General features: G+C 42.9%; 1 protein-coding gene across 10 annotated transcripts in view; it reads right to left on the bottom strand.

Annotated features, from left to right (window-relative positions):
- Positions 1-22102, bottom strand: part of DMD (dystrophin) — a 2449111-nt gene that overhangs the window by 151550 nt on the left and 2275459 nt on the right. For 2 of the 10 annotated variants that reach the window (XM_016186295.2, XM_007518819.3), the window contains exon 1: positions 4196-4376. The exons of the other annotated variants lie outside the window; for them this stretch is intronic. In XM_016186295.2, coding sequence (XP_016041781.1) covers positions 4196-4215 — 20 coding nt within the window. In that variant the 5' untranslated portion in view covers positions 4216-4376. Of the gene's footprint in view, positions 1-4195; positions 4377-22102 lie in introns of those variants that run through there. 10 annotated transcript variants of the gene reach the window in all.

The following is a 22102-nucleotide window of genomic DNA, read 5'->3' as shown; positions in this document are numbered from 1 at the left end:
GCAGAGACTATTCACATCAGAGGCATGCAACAGGGCTTCCAGAACATTCCAAGGAGCATACCAGAGGGACACCCCAGTGTTAAAGAAGCAAAAGGACAAGGCCCCAGGGGATGGGGGATGGAGTTAGGAAACCCTATAAGCAAGCTGGCTTCTGATCTGGAGAAGGGGTGGGCAGGCCTGGTACTTAATATGCATGGCACAAGGAGGCTGCAGTTTGCAGCTTCATGGAAGAAGTGGTGCTTGTTCTCCGGTGCTTTTTTGCTCGGAAAGTGACTGTGTCTCCATCCTGGCCCCAAGTGCCCAGCACTTCTATTGAGATCACTGGGCATTTGGGCTTCAGCCACCCTCCCAAGGCTATCCCTATGTAAGCTTCAGGAAGGGGGGAGGGGAGGGAAGGGGAGGGGAGAGCAGGGGAGGTGTCTGCCACTTGTGCCTGTGTGTACTAGCCCTTGGCACACACACACTGTGCACTAAGAAGGCTCCATGTCCAGGCCATGTGGGAGGACTGTAGCAGCTACATAAAGACAAGCAGGGGGCAAAAAAAGCTCTGTGAGCCATTAACCTGGCCAGGTAGAGAGAGAAAACCATTCAGAAAAGCCACCATCTGTGATGGACATCCAATCAGGGGACCAGGGACACACAGTAAACTTGCACCGCAGGCAGTTCCATAAGGAAAGGGAAACTTGAATAAAGCTGACAGGAGAACCTACAGTGAATGAGTTTTACAAACCCTCCTACCATCCCCTGTCTGCCCCCCCCAAAAAAAAATCCTCATCACTGTTGACTTACCTACAGCTTTAGCTTTGGGGGGGTCTATTTGGCTGTTAAAATTCATGAAAAGGGTTTTTTTTTTTTTTTTAATCTAGCAGTCCTTATAGAAACTGGAATTACTTTCATTGGTAAACAGAAGAAATTCTAAAGGTCCCATCTCTATCCCCTTTCTGCTTCTAGAAACGAGTCCCTTCCTTCTAGACAGATATTTCTCCTATGATCAGTATTGCCGGGGGCCTGGATAACTTGAATCAAGGAGCTCAGACCAATCGCAAAGCCAATATGCTTTCCCCCTTTCCAACACAAACCTTGTCTTTTTTCTTTTTTTAAGCACTGCAAAGTAGCTAGAAAAACGGATTTTCTACTTCACCTTTACAGTCTTAGTTTCACTTCAATCGCAAGGCGGCACTGGGTGAAAGAAGGGTGCGCACATGGGGAGAGGAATAAAGGTCGTGACTAATCTTCAAAACTGGCAAAATAATCTTTGAGCCATTCAATACTCGGAATTGATAGGCGACACTGTTGGAATGACTTCTGAGTTTGTGGGTTAGTGCAAGATGAGTCTGTATTCACTTCACTGTGTGTGGGTATTTTTTAGTCTGTGATGATGGATCCGAAGCCCTTGGTATGTTAATATCCCCCCCCCAAAAAAAAGGAAAACCTACAGTATGGACTGAGAAAAATGATACACACATACATATAAACACAGATACATATATATGTACGTATACATATACATATACACAACCTCACAGAACAAATGTGGGTTAGGTGTGTGTGTGTGTGTGTGTGTGTGTGTGTGTGTGTGTGTGTGTTTACAGCTGTATTTCTTCCTTGGTGCCTGTCTTCAGATATGGTAGAAAATTCTCATTTCCTCTGTGAGAAGCAGCCCAGGTTTGCCTAGATTATACAGACAGTCTGGAGAAATCTGCTGTGTGAAAGCCTTGCCGGAGGAGGGGTGGGTGGCACTGTTTTTGGAAACTGGCTCTTTTTTCACATTTCACTTTTTCACATCGGAAGTGCACACCCCATACACCATGCCTGGCCAGGAGACTCAGAAACCTGTTCGCACTTTAATGGGGCCTCAGACTTCCTGGGAACAAGGAGGTATAACACAGATCAAAACCCCAATGTACTTATGTACACAGAGACCAGCTTCATAAATAATCCTGAAGCCAATCTTTCAAATATCTTTAAAAATGTTCTTGATTTTGGCCCTGATGGCTCCAGAGCTTGCCATCCACTGGAACTGCCTCTTGGAACAGACTTCAAATTCTCCCCCTCTCCCCCCTCCCTTTTTAATGTATAGAAGCTACAGTAATCTCTCATTTTCCTTTGAAGTCCTGATAGGAACCATGATGCAAATTAAAATACAAAAATCACTGAATGTGACAAAAGACGTCGACAAACACCTAGTTGTCAATAAGAAGAAATTAAAGCATTACTCTGCTGAGCACAGCGCTGACCTAATTTCCTACCAAACAATTTAAATTTTCTCTCACCTTCTTTGGTTTCGAGTAGTGTGCAAGGTTATTATAACTGCCTCAGAGCTGTTCCTGCTGTCAGTGCTGGAATAATCAGACTTATTGGAATTGCTTTATTAGTTTTTTAAAAACAAACATTAAGCACTTATAAAAAAAAAAAGTAACAAATCTCTACTGCTCTTGCCTGGGGGAAATGGCAGTTGCCTAAAAAATAAGATATCTTCTGACACCACTGTTATTTGGTGCTGAAAATATTCCAAACAGTCGCTTTGGAAAAAAAAAAATCATTCCACTACTTCCCAGGGAAGAACCTAATGGCTCTGCAGGGGTATAAAAAGGTAGCATTCCTCATGATTTGCAAAGGATTGGACCTTGGCTTCATATATTATCTGAAGCCCACTGATTCACACACATGAAATAATTTCCCTTTAATCTGGGGATCAGACTTTTTTTTTTTTTGAGGAACCTTGGCATTTGCATGCTGAATGTTGAACTTGGCTGCTATCACTGGGAATACTGAGAGGGTGGGAATGGGAAAATATATTTAAAAGTTTCTGCTACTGTGAGGAGGGGGCTGGGGCATGGGGCCAAAATAAACAGCAGAAATATCATTCTAGTCTCCAGTTCTTTTTCCCTGATCTTTAACATTGTATTCTCTTAGGCTCCAGCTAGGGGCAAAGATGTTTGCTTGAGTGACTGTTGCAGCTGTTACTTGTTCTCCGTTCTATTTGCTTTTCAGGGCTTAACTTCCACCCACCCTCAACTTTGGCCAAAGCAATTTCACTTCAGGGTCGTGGCCAATCCAAGATCAAACAAGGATGACTGAAACCAATTCCACGGTGATCAAGGGTCAAAACCTTTCCTACCGCGTGTTGCGTTTATTTCTCCTGATTCTCTAAGACCAACTAAGTCCTCCAAAGAGGGGATTTAGCAGAAAAAAGGGGGGAAATGGGCAAAAGAGAAAGGGTGAAGGTAAGAAGAGGTCACAACCATAAAGAGGCAGAAACCAAGAAGCACTTGACCAAGAAAGAATGTGGATCTCCATTAAAAACTTTGGTCTCCCTAAATTGGTTGGATTTCTTAAAGAGTGTAAAAACATCCTACAATTCATAATATGTCTCCTCCAAGCAACTAAAATCCAGCCGGCATAGGCTTCGAACTTTATTTAGAATTGAACAGATAAACAAAGTGCCCTGCCCTTTTCATTGTCAAGATCAGATCGGGAATGACTAACTTTGAAGACACTAGGGGAAACAGGCAGAGAAAGACACCCCAGAAAGAGCTTCAAACCCAAACACAGAGTTCATGGAGGAGTCTCTGTCTCGCCTCTATGTCAGATCCCGGCTGCGGGGCTTTAATTATTTTTTTCCTTTCGCTTGCGAAGTCTACAACTTTGGGGACACGGGACGAACCCGGGAGAACACGCTGGGAGGGAAACGTCAGCTGGAATCCTCGGAAGAAATCAGGCAGAAAGTTGACCTTTTGGCACTGGCGGTGCAATGGCAGGGAGCGCGGCGCCTGGCCCTTCTGTCCGCGGGGTCGAGCCAGGATTCAGGAGAAGCCAGTGTCTTCACATCCACTCCGGCAGCCCCAGAGCAGCGAAGAGCGCCCGCAGACCTCCCCGCGTGCAGGGACACTCTGTCCCCTTGGGGTGAGCAACCAGACCGGCTTCTCTGAGCCTGTCCCAAAGCCTGGAGCAGGGGAGCCCTTCTGATCCAGGCGCTGGGCAAGCAGGGGCGCACCTGCAGCGGGGGCACGGGGACCCCTGGAGGAGGCTCCTTTACGCCCCGCTGCCCGGCGCCCCGGGGTGCAGGAGCTAAGCCTGCACAAGTTTGGGCCGCCCCCCTCCCCAACACCACCACACACACCACCCCCGCTGCTCGCGCCACAAGTGCACAGACTGCAGAGATTTGGGGGGCGGGGGGAGCTCGTGCACTTACCCTTTGAGCTGTTCCCTCATGGCTGCTATGGCTCCGAGGTGTGGGCAAGGTTGGAGCAGAGGAGTGAAAGCTTCCCAGAGCCGCCCCGCTTCCCCGAAAGTCGAGTGCCGCCGCCCAGGCTCGCAGCTGAAAGCACTGCGGAGGAGCCGGCGCGGGCGGCGGGAGGCTGGCGGGCAGGCGGGCTGGGAGGGGGCGCTGCGGACAGACGGGGCGGGGCCGCGCTGGCTCCGCCCCCACCTAGGGACCTGGGAACCGGGACTCCTAGACACCGGGGAGCGGGAAGAAAAGAAAACAGCCAGCCAAGGGAAGAGCCCAGACCCGAAAGAGGAGGGAATTTAAGGTAGCTCAGCGACCTGGAAAGCCACACACTGCCCCGCTACCACCCCCTTAAAACCTCCAGCAAGACTACTTGTTGCCAAAATACATGACCTAGGTGCGAATGACCTCATCGCAGATAATTAAGTGCGTGGGCTGGGAGTTTTCTTTTTAGAGAATGAAGGAGAAAAATCACAAGCATAATCGCTCTCCCTCCACCCCCAACCCCCACACTCTGAAGATTAAAGCAGTGAAGCTGTAAGGACATGCAATTCAGCTTGGGCTCATCCTGGGCTAGACGATCTTTTCTTAGGAAGCATCTCTGTATTATTTTGTGAACGAGTGGTGGTTTTCCAAGTGCAGTCTTGGAACTAGCAGTATCAGCACCCCCTTGGAACTTCTTAGAAGTGAGAATTCCCGGGCCCTAGCCCAGATCTGCTGAATCAGAAAACTGAGCACAGGCAAGTTTTCCAGCCAGTGCAATAAACTCCAAGAAAAGACCACCACCACTGGTGATGTGGGACTCCTTGGCCTTTTCATATTCTTGTAGAGAAGTCTAAAAAGAAACCATTGCTAATGGGACATTTACTGGAGAAACTGCTGAGCCTGAAGAGTTCAAATGTCTCCCCCTCCCCTTGAAGCCTACAACATAATGCTACACTTTAAGTGTGCAAAATTATTTGAAGCTTAGAAACATCCTGCATGGAAGAAAGTATTCATTAGCAAAATAATTTTTCCATCATCTTCCCCTATCTTCAGTCAGAGTCTGTGAAATGCCTTCTGATCAATGGCCTTCCTGGGCTCATGGTCCCCCCTGTCTGCTGATTTTGTGGCCTTCTGTTCTTTTTAGCTCCTCTAAACCATTTCCTTTCCACTTGTTCTTCTGGCTGATTCATTCCACTTCAGTTTACAGTCTACAATGCATTTTTTTTCTTTTTAAATATCCATTTTTTCCCCACTCATTCTTTTTACCCATAGAATAATTGAGCTGACAGCAAACTTAGCACCAAAAAAGCAAATGACCCCATCCAAAAATGGGCAGAGGATATGAACAAAACATTCACTACAGAGGAGATCCAAAAGGCTAACAAACATATGAAAAACTGCTCTAGGTCACTGATTGTCAGAGAAATGCAAATTAAGACAACACTAAATTACCACCTCACTCCTGTAATAATGGCATACATCAAAAAGGACAGCAGCAACAAATGCTGGAGACGTTGTGGGGACAGAGGAACCCTTTTACATTGCTGGTGGGAATGTACATTGGTACAGCCTCTGTGGAGAGCAGTCTGGAAAACTCTCACAAGGCTAGACATGGACCTTCCATATGATCCAGTAATTCCTCTCCTGGGGTTATACCCCAAGGACTCCATAACACCCAACCAAAAAGAGGTGTGTACTCCTATGTTCAAAGCAGCACAATTCATAATAGCTAAAACCTGGAAGCAACCCAGGTGCCCAACAACAGATGAGTGGCTGAGAAAGCTGTGGTATATATACACAATGGAATACTATGCAGCTATCAAGAACAATGAACCCACCTTCGCTGACCCATCTTGGACAGAGCTAGAAGGAATTATGTTAAGTGAGCTAAGTCAGAAAGATAAAGATGAGTATGGGATAATCCCACTCATCAACAGAAGTTGAGTAAGAAGATTTGAAAGGGAAACTAAAAGCAGGACCTGACCAAATTGTAAGTAGGGCACCAAAGTAAAAACCCTGTGGTGAGGGGTAGACATGCAGCTTCCTGGGCCAGTGGGGAGTGGGAGTGGGTGGGAGGGATGGGTCATAGTCTTTTGGTGGTGGGAATGGTGTTTATGTACACTCCTAGTAAAATGTAGTCATATAAATCACTAGTTAATTAATACGAGAGGGGGAAAATTAATTGTATGTCTCGAAGTTTTTCAAAACACAAACTGAATCTTTTTAATATATAGGCTGTGTAATTGATAAGCAGACTGTCTCAAAAGCCTAGACCAAGTAGATCAGAAGCAACCAATAGCACAGCTATATACAAGATACTGGGTACTGTACAGCAAACCCTAACAAAAGGACTTTTCAAAGTTAACCCAATTACCAAATAATGTGATGATAACATTAACTATCCATTGTCTTTTGGAACCCTAAGACAGTAAGAACCTCACATCTCCACTATAGAGCCCCTACTTCCCCCAGTCCTGGAACCATTGGATAGGGCCCACTTTCCCGTATGCCTCTCCCAATCCATATCAAATAATATTGATCACAACCTAACCAACACAACGATTGCCACCTCAACATGCTTCACTTCAGACTGTGTCCAGAGACTTCAAGTGTGGAATGACAACCCTTCAGTTTCATTACTCGGGTGAGACCTTTCCTTTCATAGTATACTCTAATTCCATCTCAGGTGGTTCACTTTCTAACAAAGTCCCATAACCTAGATATACACCAGTTTCTGTGAGAGAGAGCATATGTTCACACGTATCCATAAACTACTACAAAATATATACCTGAAAGCAGAAGTACACTAGAGTTTGCAGTGAGTACCCCCCTAACACTTCCTCTCCACTATTCCAAGCTTTGGGTCCATGATTGCTCAACAATTTGTTTGGCTTCGCATGTTAACTCTCTTTTCAGTCACCAGGTTCCAGATGTCATCAGGATGCCGGCCAGGCTTCCCTAGACTGAAGACCCCACCAATGTATCCTGGAGCTCCGCTTCCCCAGAGACCCACCCTACTAGGGAAAGAGAGAGGCAGACTGGGAGTATGGACCGACCAGTCAACGCCCATGTTCAGCGGGGAAGCAATTACAGAAGCCAGACCTTCTACCTTCTGCAACCCACAATGACCCTGGGCCCATGCTCCCAGAGGGATAGAGAATGGGAAAGCTATCAGGGGAGGGGGTGGGATATGGAGATTGGGTGGTGGGAATTGTGTGGAATTGTACCCCTCCTACCCTATGGTTTTGTTAATTAATCCTTTCTTAAATAAAAAAAAAAGAATTGAGCTGAAAGGATTCGAGACAGTCTTCCATTACTGTGTGCCATAATGTAGCAAAAGAGGCCAGAAAAGAAAAGGAAAACATAGGAGACAAAGGGAAGAGTACTGCCAAGCTCCTTAACTGCCCCAGACAAACCAAGTAAAACTGTAAACATTACCAGTAGAGTGTGTGTGTGTGTGTGTGTGTGTGTGTGTGTGTGTGTGTGTGTGTGTTTGGAGCTGTCATTTTTAAAGTCAACATGGCACTTCTTCTGGCATTTTTGCCTCATAAATTAAGCTATCAGTGCCATCCTTTAGAGATTTTTAGCTGGTACACTGTGGAGGCAGCTGCTCTGAAGTCTGAGATGGACACACCAGGCTTTGCTTTGGGTGAGGTTGTCCCCTGGTGGAGCAGTATATTCTAGCTCTGCCCCTAATTTTGGGAGAGGAAGTCTTATTGTTCTTGAGAAGGAAGTCACTGCCTTTGCCATTAATCAGTGACATAGTCTCTGTGTCAGTTTAGCAAGCAGATCTCTAAATTATTACCTAGGACTATTGCAATGAAAAAACACAAACCCTCATGGCATGGTCATTGATAAATATTTGAAATCAGTGAAAAGTTTGCAGCACTTCTGTGATAAGATGTGCTGTCATTCTCCTTTGTCTGTGTTTATATGATCTATACTTTTCAATGACATGCTCAAGATTCATGAGTTCTGATGTTTCTCTAAAATATAAATGTTGGGGCTAATTTTCTCATTATCTAACTAGAAAGCTAGGAGGAAAAAATGATGAAAAATAAAGAATGAGAAATAAGAAATCACAACTCAGATTTTTTCCTTAAATTTGACAGATGGCAATCCTCAAAAATACATCTTTAAGTTCATTTTTAGACTGGCATTAGAGGCACTGAAGACTTGTTCCCAAATTCTGGTGTTATTTCAGAGATTAAATACTGAAAGTATTATTAAGAAATAACATGGGCATCACAATAACTGTTCTGCTGTCACTTTCAATTATGATTATGGATTTCAACTACATTAAGAAGAGAAATAATTGATCTTCATTTTACATTAAAATATGTAGTGATGCCTTGTATGATCATATGTCTACTGTTTATAGTGACTATTATTACTGTTCTGATGTGAATCACAGACATGAAAGGAGCATGGGGCTCTGTTGCCAGGAAGAAAAAAAATTTACATTTGGAAGCTGAATTCTAGAACCTCCCATGTACTTCTAGTCTCCCAAACCATGACTAGAAACAGGGCAGTGCAAGAAATGGAGCTAGGGAGTCCTGCTCCCAAGGCCCAGGCTGATGGCCACTCTGTTGTGCTGCAGTGGAGAGATATGACTTCTTTTACTGTGTGTGTGTGTGTGTGTGTGTGTGTGTGTGTGTGTGTGTGTGTGTGTGTGTGTGTGTGGGGGGAGGATAGAGAGAGAGGGAGAGAGATTGCAATGGAGAGAAGAAAGGGAGGAATGTACTGTGGGATAAGATCTAGGCAAATGATCTAGTAAATATTTTCATACCCTACACGCTAGCCTTTTTTTTTTTTTTTTTTTAATCTGAGCACTGCTAGGCTCTGGCTTATGGTGGTGCAGAGGATTGAACCTGGGACTTCAGAGCCTCAGGCATGAGAGTCTGTTTGTATAACCATTATGCTATCTACCCCTGCCCCCCTACACTCTAGTCTTTGAAGGACTGATAGGTTGTAGGTACTTTGGAAAAATGAGCGCCTCCCTGACCCCAGGTACTGTTCTAGACCTCCCCATCCAGAGCTTTCTATCTTTCTTCACTCTTATCTGTGTCCTCCTAGGGGGTTGGAACTTACAGAATGGCATCAACTAGGATTCCCTTGCTCTCTGGCTTCCTGTTGCTTGTGGCCAATGGGACACCAAGATGTATGGCCTAGAGCCAGGGATCAAAGGGAAGCAAGTGTCTGCTATTGGGTATTTATCCCTGAGTTCCCTCCTCTTTGCCTTGCCCCTGGCAGTGGCTGACCTCCTTTCCCACAGCTATAGGGCTTGTTGGGCAATCATTTCCTAGAACAACAGCATTCCCTCTCCTTGTCTTGTTCTTTCTCCTGCCTTCGCCAGATTTTTTTTCTTTGTAAAGACCTTTTCATTACATACCCTGCAAGTACCACTCATTTATTGCTTTTTTTTTTTTTAATTTACCAGTTTTAATAAACCATCTGTTTCTAACAAGTCTTTGGCCAAACCAGAAACCTTCTGGTTAAAAATCACCCTCTGGAGCACCAGGTTGGATACTGAGTTGGGACTCTTGATAAAAGAGCAAGGTGACTCTACCTACTGGAGCTGAGAAGGAGATTAGCCCCTATTTCTTGGGCAGATATTTCTGGAAACCTCCTCTGTAGACCCAATAGGAGCATCTGGTCTCTTGGGAGGTAAAGACAAATCAGCAAGTAGGAATGGTAATTTACAGAAAGTGTAAAGGCAGAGAGGTCACGGGAAGCTTATTCTTTCTTTTATTTTTTATTATCTCTATTTATTGGATGGAGACAGTCAGAAATGAGAGGGAAAAGGATGATAGAGAGGGAGAGAGACAGAGAGGCACCTGCAACACTGCTTCACCACTCGCAAAGCTTTCTCCTTGCAGGTGGGAGCCGAGGGCTTGAACCCAGGGTCCTTGAGTACTGTGACATGTGTGCTCAACCAAGTGCACCACCACCAAGCCCTGGTACCTTATTCTTTCCAAGTACTTGTATGGCCTGCTTAGTCTTTGAGGAGAAAACATCAAGATAGATATCAGAGAGGCAGGGAAGTTGAGAAAAACTCTGTGACAACCCAGAATTTGGTTTCGTCAGATTTATCTCTTAAAGATATCATTTGAACAGTGGTGTTGGGTGAGTCTGGAACCAGATACAAAATCACTGCAATCTGATAAGGATATGGACCGTTGGGGGGGGCTGGGCAGTGGTGTACTTGGCTAAGTGCACATATCACCATGCTCAAGGACCCTGGTTCAAGCCCCCGCTCACTACCTGCGGGGGGAATGCCTCATGAGCCATGAAGCAGGTCTGCAGGTGTCTATTATTCTCTCCCCCTCTATTTCCCCTACCCTCTCAATTTCTCTCTGTCCTGTGTAATAGAAACTGAAAAAAAAAGTTTTTTTTAAAAAAAAAGGTCACCAGGAGCGGTGGATTCATAGTGCAGGCACTGAGCCCCAGAAATAACCCTGGTGGCAAAATAAATCAATAAGTGGATACAGACAGTTATAATGGTAGAGTGGTAAATAATAAAATATGGTAAAAATGACAGGCACTTGGCTGCATCAATGCACAAATGGAAGAGAGGGAAGATTGAAGGCAAAAATCCTCTAGTTCAGCCAAACACTGAACTCTTGACTCTGTGGGGCTCAGGCACAGGGGTTGTTAAGGCTGACTATGTCACCCTGGTTGAGGGTCACTGGGGTGACTCCCAAGATAGGATAAGTAAGGCATCTTCAAGCCAGAATTAACCAAGTCAGGGATTCCAGAATGAGGGGGCAGGTTTAGGCAGAAGAGAATCCAGGAGAGATGCTGACTTCCACCTTGAACATGCAGAGTTTGTGTTAACAGTGTGATGTCAAAGGGCAGGAAGCAGTTGGACATCCGAGCCTGGAACTCAGAGGGGAGATGTCTGGATTAGAGTCACCAATTCGAAATGCCTATGAGTCATGGGGTTGGATAAGCCCCATCTACTGGAGAGTGTGTAGGCCAGGACCAGAGGTCAGGCTGCTCCTGTCTGCCACAGATATAGTCTTCCTTTCTAGGCTACTCCTGGTTGATGCTAGTCTGATTTCATTGGTGCAAGAAAGAAAGAAAGAAAGAAAGAAAGAAAGAAAGAAAGAAAGAAAGAAAGAAAGAAAGGGAGAAAGGGAGAAAGAAAGAAAGAAAATAAAAACAGGAGCACAGAGGAAAAGAAAAAGACAATGTGGGATGGGGATGCCCTGAAGGACTTTACCACCTTCTACAGTCCCTCCTCCCCTCCTGCCACAAGAGCTTCTATCTGACATGTATAACTTGCTTTGTTTTCTAAAACTCCACTTGGGTCATAGGCATGACATCACTTCAGACTGTAGAATAAAATCTCCACATTGGAGTGGCAGTAAACCACCAACTAGCTAGCTCGTTTCCCCGTTCCTTTCTGCATAAGTATAAGTAGTAGCCCTGAATGTTGAATCAGCTGTCTAGCAAATGCTTAGCTCACTGGTGAGGCACTGCTAGTTAGGATAAATACCAATGGTGCACACGCTAAAATATCTATGTCCATCCCTTTAGATCAATTGGACACCAGCATTTTGTGTCACAAGACTTCCCAGTCAACACACATTAACTAGTAAATGAAGAGGCCTCCGTGTTCAGACTCTGAGCAGCTCACCTCACACCCCCTCACACACAAGAGCCTTTTTTTCTCCTCAGGCCCTTTTCCTGCAGGCAGGCAGCGTAAGCCAGACTGAGGAAAGTTCTCTGAGCCAGCTGCCATCTAATTCAGAGATTTCCCCACATGGGCTCTAGAGAAGGTAGCTCTATGCTCTTGCAGTTTTTCTTTTAGTGCCATTTTTCAAAGCCTCCCAGAGCCACCTTTATCAGACCGAACATCTAAAAAAAGATGTGGAGTTTAGCATCTTCAAGAACATAAAGCCACACTTCATTAACCTCACAGGCCAGAGGCTGCTTCACAGGAAAGAATCCTGGTACCTAGGATGCTGCCAGCTCTAGCACTACCCTCAGGCCAGGGAAGAAAGTGTTTAAGGTAGTTCAAAAGTCCAGGTGGCCACTGCCTTCCTGCTCCACCTTAAAGTCAGCTCAAAGCTGAAATTATCTATCTGCCTTTTCCCAAGCCACTGTGGCAAAATAACAGGAATTTCAAAACTAGGCAGAAATTCTGACACCCCACATAAACTGCCTTCCTCTTCAGCTACAAATAAGGCTTTGTATTCGATTAGACTCACAGCAGGTGAAAACCCCAATTAGTGAATTCATTCTGGGGCCTCTTTCTACCTTCCTCCCACACACCACAGTTAAAAAAATAATAATAAGGGAGATCTCAGTCTTTTCCCAAATCACAAGTTAACCCTTTGCTATACTCAATCCACTCATTTACCACAGGAAGAATTTTCACGGGGGGGGGGGGGGGGAGCAGTAATGACAATAGAAGGCCTTGCAAAGATTTATCTCTCTAATTTCAGAATGTGGGTGAGAGAAAATTCGATTTTACCAGATTTTAGGGATTTCTTCAAATCCATATTCTCTCCAATTCTCTGATCTATCTAGAATTTACTTTTTTTTCTTTTTCCCAAAACCCCACTAAGCCAATATTATCTAGAGAGTGATTAATAGACAGTTCACAAGAGAGAGTTATTTTTAAGTTATGTTCTTATTCTGGTGTATCTGAGGTAAGAATAAAGTATTCAATTTTCATTTAAACAGTATGCTTTGGCCTTAGAAAGTGCACAAAGACTACTTCATACTTGGTAAATAGGTATTTGTCAAAGAGAATTCACCTTCAGACAAGCATAGAAGTTGGTTTCAACATTTGAAAAAAGAGAGGCAAGACAGCTTTAGTTCCTAGAGTGATTTACTTATACTTTGTCAATTGCTTCTCTGGAAATAATTCACAACCCAGTTTTATTTATGAGCATATGATTTTAAAAAAGAGCAGCTTTGTCTTGTTTTTTTTTTTTTAATTGTTTTAGTCCTGTCACTTTTCTTGAAACAAGTCACAGGACTTATTATCCCCAGGAAATACTGAACATACATCAAACAGTAATACAGCTTTTAGAAGTATTCATCTGTTACTGTCAAAGATTCATTTCATTTTCCAGGCTTTTTAATTAAAATGCAAAATTCTACATACATGCCTGCCTAAATTACCGCTTTATGAAATATTCAAATTTCACCTTTTTCAAAAAAAATTGTTAACTGGAAAAAATGCTAACTGCTAATGTCACCTTTTTAATACTTCTGACTTGGTTCTTGAGGTTTGGAAACAAAAGTAAACAAAGGAATTACCAAGCCATTAAGGAACCAGGAAGTCATGCTAAGTTGAAACAGATAAAGGAAATTTAATATTTAGATGCTACAGATCACGTTCCTCCTCAAGATGAGTATCTCCCAGAAACAAAAGCAACTTCTTAATCTTCAGCAAGTATAGCAGCGACTAAGGCAGCTCAGCCACACTAACTCTGCTCCACTTAACCCTTAGACCCTTAGATCTAGTCACTTAACCCTACTGGGCTGTGGGCTTTTTTTTTTTTTTTTTTTTTTTGACTTTGGGATACTACCACACAGACCAGAGTGTGGGTCGGATGCCCACTCTTAAGAACCTTGCAGGCAAACTGAAGGCCGAGGAATGTGAAGATAATGCAATGTATTCTGTTAGACAGGCATAACTGCTTAAAAGATAACCCAAAGGTCCAGGAAGACTTGGTAAGAAGAGGGAACACAATGAAATCCTCAGTCACTTTAATTCTTCACTTGTTTCCTCTGTTGTCTGAGGGAACGGGAGAAATTGAAGAGTTGGTTTTTCCTCTAGGAACTTGCCATCTAAGAAGCAAGCAAGTGAATAAAAACACAATTGCAGGGGCCAGGCAGTGGTGCGCCTGGTTAAGCACACATTACAGTGTACAAGGATGGATGTTCAAGTCTCTGGTCTCCACCTGCAGAGGAGAAGTTTCACAAGTGGTGAAGCAGGGCTGCAGGTATGTCTCTGTCTCTCACTATCTCCCTCTCCCATCTCAATTTCTCTCTGTCTCTGTCCAATAAAACACACACACACACATACTCACACACACGCTCACACACACACACACACACACACACACACACACCACCACCACCGCCACCACCACCACCACCACCACCACCACCACCACCACCACCAAGGCCACAGGCCAAATTTACCCCACCTGCTGTCACTCCTTGAAACTGAGGTTAAAATATTATTATCAGTGTTATTCATTCATGGTGACAAGTTATATTCACACCAGTAGTGTCAGAAAGCAGAAGCTTGGAGTAAGGAGTGGATGATCAAGTGAAGATTGGCTTTAGGGGGACAGTGGGATAAGAGGATCCCCGTATTGTCTGAAGAAGAAGTCCTCTTGGTGACCAGCCTGATTGTGGCGGGAATTCCCCACAAAGAAAGACAGCAACCCATCAAAGGGGAAATGGAGGTTTAAACCAGTTTAGCCAATTAATGATTTACCAAGGGCTGAATCTTGCAGTCTAGTTTATTTTTGTCCAAGCACTTTTTTGAAGATCAAAGGAAAATATCAATGTAAGGAATTTTGATGAATCCTGAAATTTCCAAGAAGGTTTTTTAAAATGCTAAGCCTAGACTCTTTCTCTCTTAAATAGTCCCCTGTATTCATGTATTTAAATGACTGAAATCATGATGTATTTGTGGAACATTTGCTTGTCACTTACACTCTTCTGGTTTTTCCTTACTACTGGTAAGAGATAGAGAGTGTTTGGGGGATGAACACAGACTGCATATCTAACTCAACATGGTAATTAGGTTCTTCTACTAAGAAGACTCTACTTTGACCTTGATGTTCAGAAATTTATAATCTATTGGCTGTGGAGTGAGGGAGTGGGAGCAGGCATGAGGAGATAGACTCATACATGAGGAAGCACAATATAAGACAGATAATCAGTATAGAAATATAGAATTTTTCTTTAATAGCAAAGAGAGAAAGTTGATTAGTTTGACCTTTTGGAATTGGGAAACATATTTCAAGTAAGAGCTAACTAGGCTTAAATCACTAAGATTCATACTTTATTTTTGTTAGTACATGAAGAACTGAAGCAAATTTCTTAAGATGATTCTATGAGCTAATTTCTCATATTAATAACCTACAAGACACTGACGTTTTTTTTTTTTTTTTGCCTCCAGTGTTATCACTGGGACTAACTGCCAGCACTGTTAATCCACTGCTCCTGGTGGCCATTTTTCTTTTACTGGATAGGACAGAGAGAAATTGAGAGGGGAGAGGGAGATAGTGAGAGAGACAGAGAGATGCCTGCAGATCTGCTTTATCACTTATGAAGCAACCACCCTGCAGGTGGGGAGCTGGAGGCTTGAACCGGGATCTTCACGCAGGTCCTTGTGCTAGTACTATCTACACTTAGTATGTACCTGGTGAGCCACTGCCCAGCCCCCAAAGCTGACTTTATTTTTATAGAGGTGAGGGGATGAGAGAGAGAAAGAGACCCGAGGTGAGAATATGGACTTGAACCTGGGTCTTGCACATGGCAAAGCAGCACAACACAGATTTTTTTTTCTTGATGTTACCATACTACTGTTAAGAAAATCAGGTTAGAGCTGGCAAGATAGCTCACCTGGATAGTGGACCTACTTTATTATGTGTGTGACCCAGCTTTGAGTCCAATCCTTACAGAACTAGAGGAAGTTTTGGTGCTGTGGTATCTTTCCCTTTGTCTCCCTCCATCTTAAAAAAAATATCTACTTAGAATACTGAAGCCCTGGTGAAGACCAAGAAAAAAAGCATCAGGTTGTATATTCAACATTGAGTTTATCTTAGGAAAAATAAAACTAAAATAATCCATTCAAACATCAAATTATAATCTTCAGTTACTAGCAAGACTCTTGTGCAGTAATTTTCATTCTCAGCACCTGACTTACTGTCATCCCTTAGAAACTGACCATACATATATCTTGCCATATAGAAAGGAAAGAGTTGGTATTACCTGGACTTCTAAATATTTTTCCTTCCAAATGGAATTAAACTGAAGGTCAGAAGAAGCAAGCATGGTAAAAAGAATATGGGTAAGAATGGGACTGTAAGGAGTCAGGCAGTAGTGCAGTGGGTTAAATACAGGTGGCACAAAGCACAAGGGCTGGCATAAGAATCTCAGTTCAAGCCCCCGGCTCCCCACCTGCAGGGGGGTCACTTCACAAGCAGTGAAGCAGGTCTGCAGGTGTCTATCTTTCTCTCTCCCTCTATGTCTTCCCCTCCTCTCTCCATTTCTCTCTGTCCTATCAAACAACGACTACATCAATAACAACAATAATAACTACAACAATAAAACAATAAGGGCAACAAAAGGGAATAAATAAATATTTTTAAAAAGAAAGAAAGAAAAGAAATGGGACTGTAAGCCAAGGAAATATTACAATAATCCAGCTAAAAGAGGATGAAGAATAAACTTAAAAAAGTAGCTCTGGAAATTGATGGGAAGGCTGAATTGAAGTCAGGTTACTGGTTAGAACCAATGCTATTTTAAAAAATTTTTTAATATTTATTTATTTCCCCTTTTGTTGCCCTTCAGCGTTGTAGTAGTTATTATTGTTGTTGTTACTGATGTCGTTGTTGGATAGGACAGAGAGAAATGGAGAGAGGAGGGGAAGACAGAGAGTCACCTGCAGACCTGCTTTACCGCCTGTGAAGCAATTCCCCTGCGGGTGGGGAGCCGGCGGCTGGAAGCAGGATCCTTATGCCCCCAATGCTACTTTTAAACCAACTGACTGTGATGGCTGAAGGAACAAGTGCTTACTGACCTCAAGGGAGACATGGACAGCAACACAATAATAGTAGGAGACCTCAACATGCCATTCGCAGCAAGAGACAGATCATCAGGCAAAAAAAAAAAAAAAAAATCAACCAGGAAGTATTGGCCTTAAATGAAGTCATAGATGAGATGAACTTAACAGATATATTCAGAACTTTTCACCCAAAAAGAAAAGAATGTGAATTATTTTCACATGTACACGGGACATTCTCAAGGACTTGACCATGTGTTGGGACACAAAGACAGCCTTATTAAATATGTGAATATGGAAATAATAAAAAATATCTTTTCTGACTATGAGGTATTGAAGTCAGAAATCAACCACAAAAAGAAAATAATGCAATTCGGTAATTTTAAAAAAGAAGTCCTTGCCCCATGACACCATCCTGACTTCTCTGGGCAGACAACCTCACCACCATGTCCCAGAATCTCAACTCCCCAGAGCTCTACCCCACCAGGGAAAGACAGAGACAGTCTGGGGGTATGGATTAACCGGCCAACAGCCATGTTCAGTGGAGAAGCAATTATAGAAGTCAGACCTTACACTTTCTGCACCCCATAAAGACCTTTGGTCCATACTCCCAGAAGGATAAAGAATAGGGAACCTTCCAATGGAAGGGATGGGATATGAACTCCGGTCATAGGGATTGTATGGAATTGTACCCTCTTATCCTATAATCTTGTTATTCATTATTAAATCACTAATATAAAGTGAAAAGCTAGGAGAGTAACCAGAAAGAAAGACAGAATGTTTCTTTTTTTGGTAGTTCATCACATCATTCATTAAATTCCCAATAATAAGAAGTGGTCAAGTAGATTTTTCCATAGCATTCTTTATGCTTTTAATGATGGATACTGTATTTCTAGCACTGGACCTGAAACCATGAAATAACTGCTTCACTCAGCTGTGGTTATTCACAAAGCAAGAATTACCACAGTTCATCTCATTTCATCTGCACCCAGATTCAGAGTTCTCCCAGTCTACAGAGAAAACTGCAAAGAGCCTTTCTCCCATACCTCGATATATATGGCCAAAGGTCCAAAATTCTGATTCCCTGCCCTGTGATTTTGTCTTTATTCCATCGCCAAGTGGGCTCTGGAAGGAGCCTTTGACCTGACATGCTTTGGCCAATAGGAATACCAGGTGTGACACAAGCACAGACCTGACAAGCCTCCCTGGACAGGAGCCTGGTGGGTGAGAAGGTGCATAGAGCTGGCTTCTAGTACTCTGAAGTGATAGCCTGTCAGCCATTAGGTCCCTGATTCAGGCCCTAGGAGCTGCTCCTGCCACCAGCTGACCACATGAGCCTGCAGAGAATGGCAGCTGGTCACACCACCAAACTGGCCCCAAGCTCAGAGTGAGCCGAGGAAGTAAGTGTTGTATTTCCGGATCTACACACAGGAGCACAAAGGCCAAGTCTGGCCTATGGCCCGTTTTCTTTTTTTCCCCTTCCTTCTGTGGACTCCCAGTGCAGGCACTGAGCCCCAGCGATAACTCTGGATGAATAAAAAGAAAAAAAAAGTTCTCTGACCTCCATATTAAGCTTTGGGATGGTTTGTTATATAGCATAATATAGCTGCTACACATTTACTCCCAAGAAAGGACATGTGAAACTAAGGCTTCCTCATAGAGCTTAGTTGATAACTGTTTGGTTTATCCTTGGTATTTGTCATCTAGTTACTTGCTAAGTTAAAGCCTGAAATGGGCCCAATATTATAACCCACACAATTAGTTTTGTAATTGTGCATTTTAAAATGAGGTTAAGTAGAGCTGGGGAGATAGCATAATGGTTATACAAAAAGACTTTCATGTCTGAGTTATCCAAAGTCCCAGGTTCAATCCCTAGAACCACCATAAGCCAGAGCTAAGAAGTTCCCTGGGAAAAAAATGAAACAGAACCACAGAAATGAAGCCAAGTGGGAGAACATATAGGTCCTTTTAGCAGTTTTATTCACAATGTCCCCAAGCTGGAAGCAATCTGAATGTCCACCAGTGGGCAAGTGGATAAACACATGGGGGATAGCCACAAAAGAGAAGCACTCTGGGAATCGGACGGTAGCACAGCGGGTTAAGCGCAGGTGACACAAAGCACAAGGATCGGAGTAAGGATCCAGGTTCGAGCCCACGGCTCCTCACCTGCAGGGGAGTCACTTCATAGGCAGTGAAGCAGGTCTGCAGGTGTCTTTCTCTCCCCCTCTCTGTCTTCCCCTCCCCTTTCTCTCTGTCCTATCCAACAATGACAACATCATCAAAAACAACAATAATAACTACAACAATAAAACAACAAGGGCAACTAAAGGGAATAAATAAATAAATATTTAAAAAAAAATTTTTTAAAGAAACACTCCAAAACTGAAATGGAACAAGCTATTGATATTCAAAGCCAATAGTCTGTGGCAGGGTATTAGCTCAACAACTGGGATGCATTGGATCGACCTTCTTGTGGTGCATCCCGTGAGTACCCATTCATTGGGGAAACTGACGATCCTTCCTAGCCGACTGAATCCACATGGATCCCAGTCACTTTCAAAGCCAGCAACAAGCAGCTCCTGACAGCTTTCAACCTGACGCTGTTGACTGGCTATGGAAGAAGGGCAAACGCTAGAAGAAGAAGCTCAACAACTGAGAATCAGACTTCTGTACTTCAGGCTCCTGGATCAATCCCCGGTGCCACATGTACTAGTGGGCCTCTAACTTCTGTTTATCTTTCACATTTTGAAATCTCTTATGACACAAGAAAATGTTTTTTTCCCCTAACAAATGTTTCTAAAATCTAACTTTCATACAAGCAAAATCATGATTCAGACCCACAAAGATGCTGTGTAGTTCATTGCTGGAATGGTCATGGCACATGTCTGCATAGAAAAACAGACAGCTTTTCTGATGGCCCAATATTACTATTTTATAACAGCAGAAAGCAGACTGATGGTTGCGCAGGGCCAGGAATAAAGGGAAGACTGGCCTGCAAGGGGCAGGGAGGCATCTGGAGGGATGAGAATGTTTCGTCTGTTTTGTGATTGTGGCAGTGATGTCATGGGTGCACGTCTGTCCACAGTCAGCGAACTGTGGGGTGTCAGTTCTTGTGTGCAAATTATCCTTTAAAGATATTGATCTGTAAGTTTTTTTAAGGCATTTGCCCAGAAATCTAATTTAACATTGAAAAATGTATACAACTTGACAGAACACGAGGTGCATTACATAGAATGCTTATATACAGGACAGATTCAGGTCACATTGTCAGACCCTTTTGATTAATTCTGAAAATATCAAAACATTAGATTCAGAAATGACCTTAAAGGTTAATGAATTATATCCTCTGATCCAATGTGGAGACTGCCTTTAGGGGGTGAGCTAGACAGTTCAGCCTTGAATCTCCTGCAGTAACAGGGAGTTACTGCTTTTCAAGACAACAGATTCTCGGTTTGCTATGTTGGTAGCTCAATTACAAAATTTTTCTTTAATATTTAGTTAAAATTTGTTTCCTTGTAACTCCCACATATGTAGCTGAATCTGTTCTCAGGGAAAAACAGATAAAAGCCAACCAAGGAAAGAGAAATACAAACAAACAAACCCAACCAAAGTGCATAAAACACATCTTTATAGTCTTCTACGTACTTTCAGGTTTCTATTACAGTCTTCTTAATACTACTTTCCTCTAAGCTCAGTCTCAAAATCTGCATTTCCTTCCATTGCTCTTATTTAATATGGTCTATATGCCCTTGGCTATCCCGCTGTTACTTTGAGAAACAAAATCCATTTAAAATGTGATAATTCAGTACTAAGTGGGCCACTTGTATGCCCTTCTTTGCCATCTATGACTGTTTTAGCATTTTAGTTTTACAAATGCCTTATCAATTTTTTTTTCATACTGAACTTGTGGGTTACTAAAAACCCAGGGGTTTTAAAACATACTCCAACACTAATTAAAGTCTCTTCTCTTCCGAGTTTTTAAATTGATTATTTAATCTACATGTGAGATTTATGTCTTCTTTAAGCATACTTTCACATTTCATTTCATAATAAGAACTCATCTTCTGATTACCTTCTATTAGAATTTTGATGTACTGGTCACATACAGTGTTAATTCCTTCTGTTAAGTTCAAATCTATTAGTTGTTATCTCAATCATTCCAGCAACAATTGAGTACCTGTTGTGGATTCAGTCATCTTAAGTAGTAAAGAGAACAAAATGGACTGAAGTGATGCTTATCTTCCTGATTTTTAATGACTTGAGCAGGGAAGAATTGTATAAAAAAAATTACAGTCTAACTAGGTAAGTGCTAGTGAAAAGCTATATTCAGTGAATACAATAAAGACGAGTTCACAGAGGTGTTTGTGCAGGCAGAATTGGGCAACTGAGGCCTCCGTGTAGATAAGAGTTGACTGAGCAAGATAAAAACCTGTGCAAAGGTCTGGATATCCTAACTACAGAATTAAAAACACAAACTGGGCTGGGAAGATAGCATAAGGGTTATGCAAACTAACTTTCATGCCTGGGGCTTTAATCCTTTAGGTTCAATCCTTAGCATCACCTTAAACCAGAGTTGAGCAGTGCTCTGGTTAAAAAAAAATGTATATGGGTTCTGTAGTTCTTCCTGGTTCAGTATAAAAATTAAAAAATATATATACATACATATATATTACAGGAAAAATGTATATACATATGTGTTTCAAGGATAGATAATCACGCATGAATTTAGAGCTTACATTTGACTTTCTCCGGGTGTTCTCAGCTAAAATTTCAGCATAACTACCGCTGGTCACTTCTATCAGGAACATCATCACAAGCTCTCTTGTGGACCTTCTCAGGACCTTGCCCTCACCATAAAGCAGCTATGGTAGAGACTGCTCCAGTCTCCAAAGGGAGGCTGGTGTATCCTGCCCTGCCACTTGAGGAAGACTGGTCCTGAACTGAGTGTAGCCTGCAATGTTTCCAGCTGTGACCATGAGCTGTGAACTCAGACCAATAGATACTTACACAGGCTCTTGTGCTAAATATAAATATATATATAGGGGCCCTGCGTCGGGTGGATGGAGGTAAATAGATAAATCTATATACAGATTTTTTTTCAAGAATGGGGAGCTACTCTC

Source organism: Erinaceus europaeus, chromosome X (assembly GCF_950295315.1).
Source record: "Erinaceus europaeus chromosome X, mEriEur2.1, whole genome shotgun sequence".
NCBI lineage: Eukaryota > Metazoa > Chordata > Mammalia > Eulipotyphla > Erinaceidae > Erinaceus > Erinaceus europaeus.
This window is presented reverse-complemented; position numbering and strand designations above follow the sequence as displayed.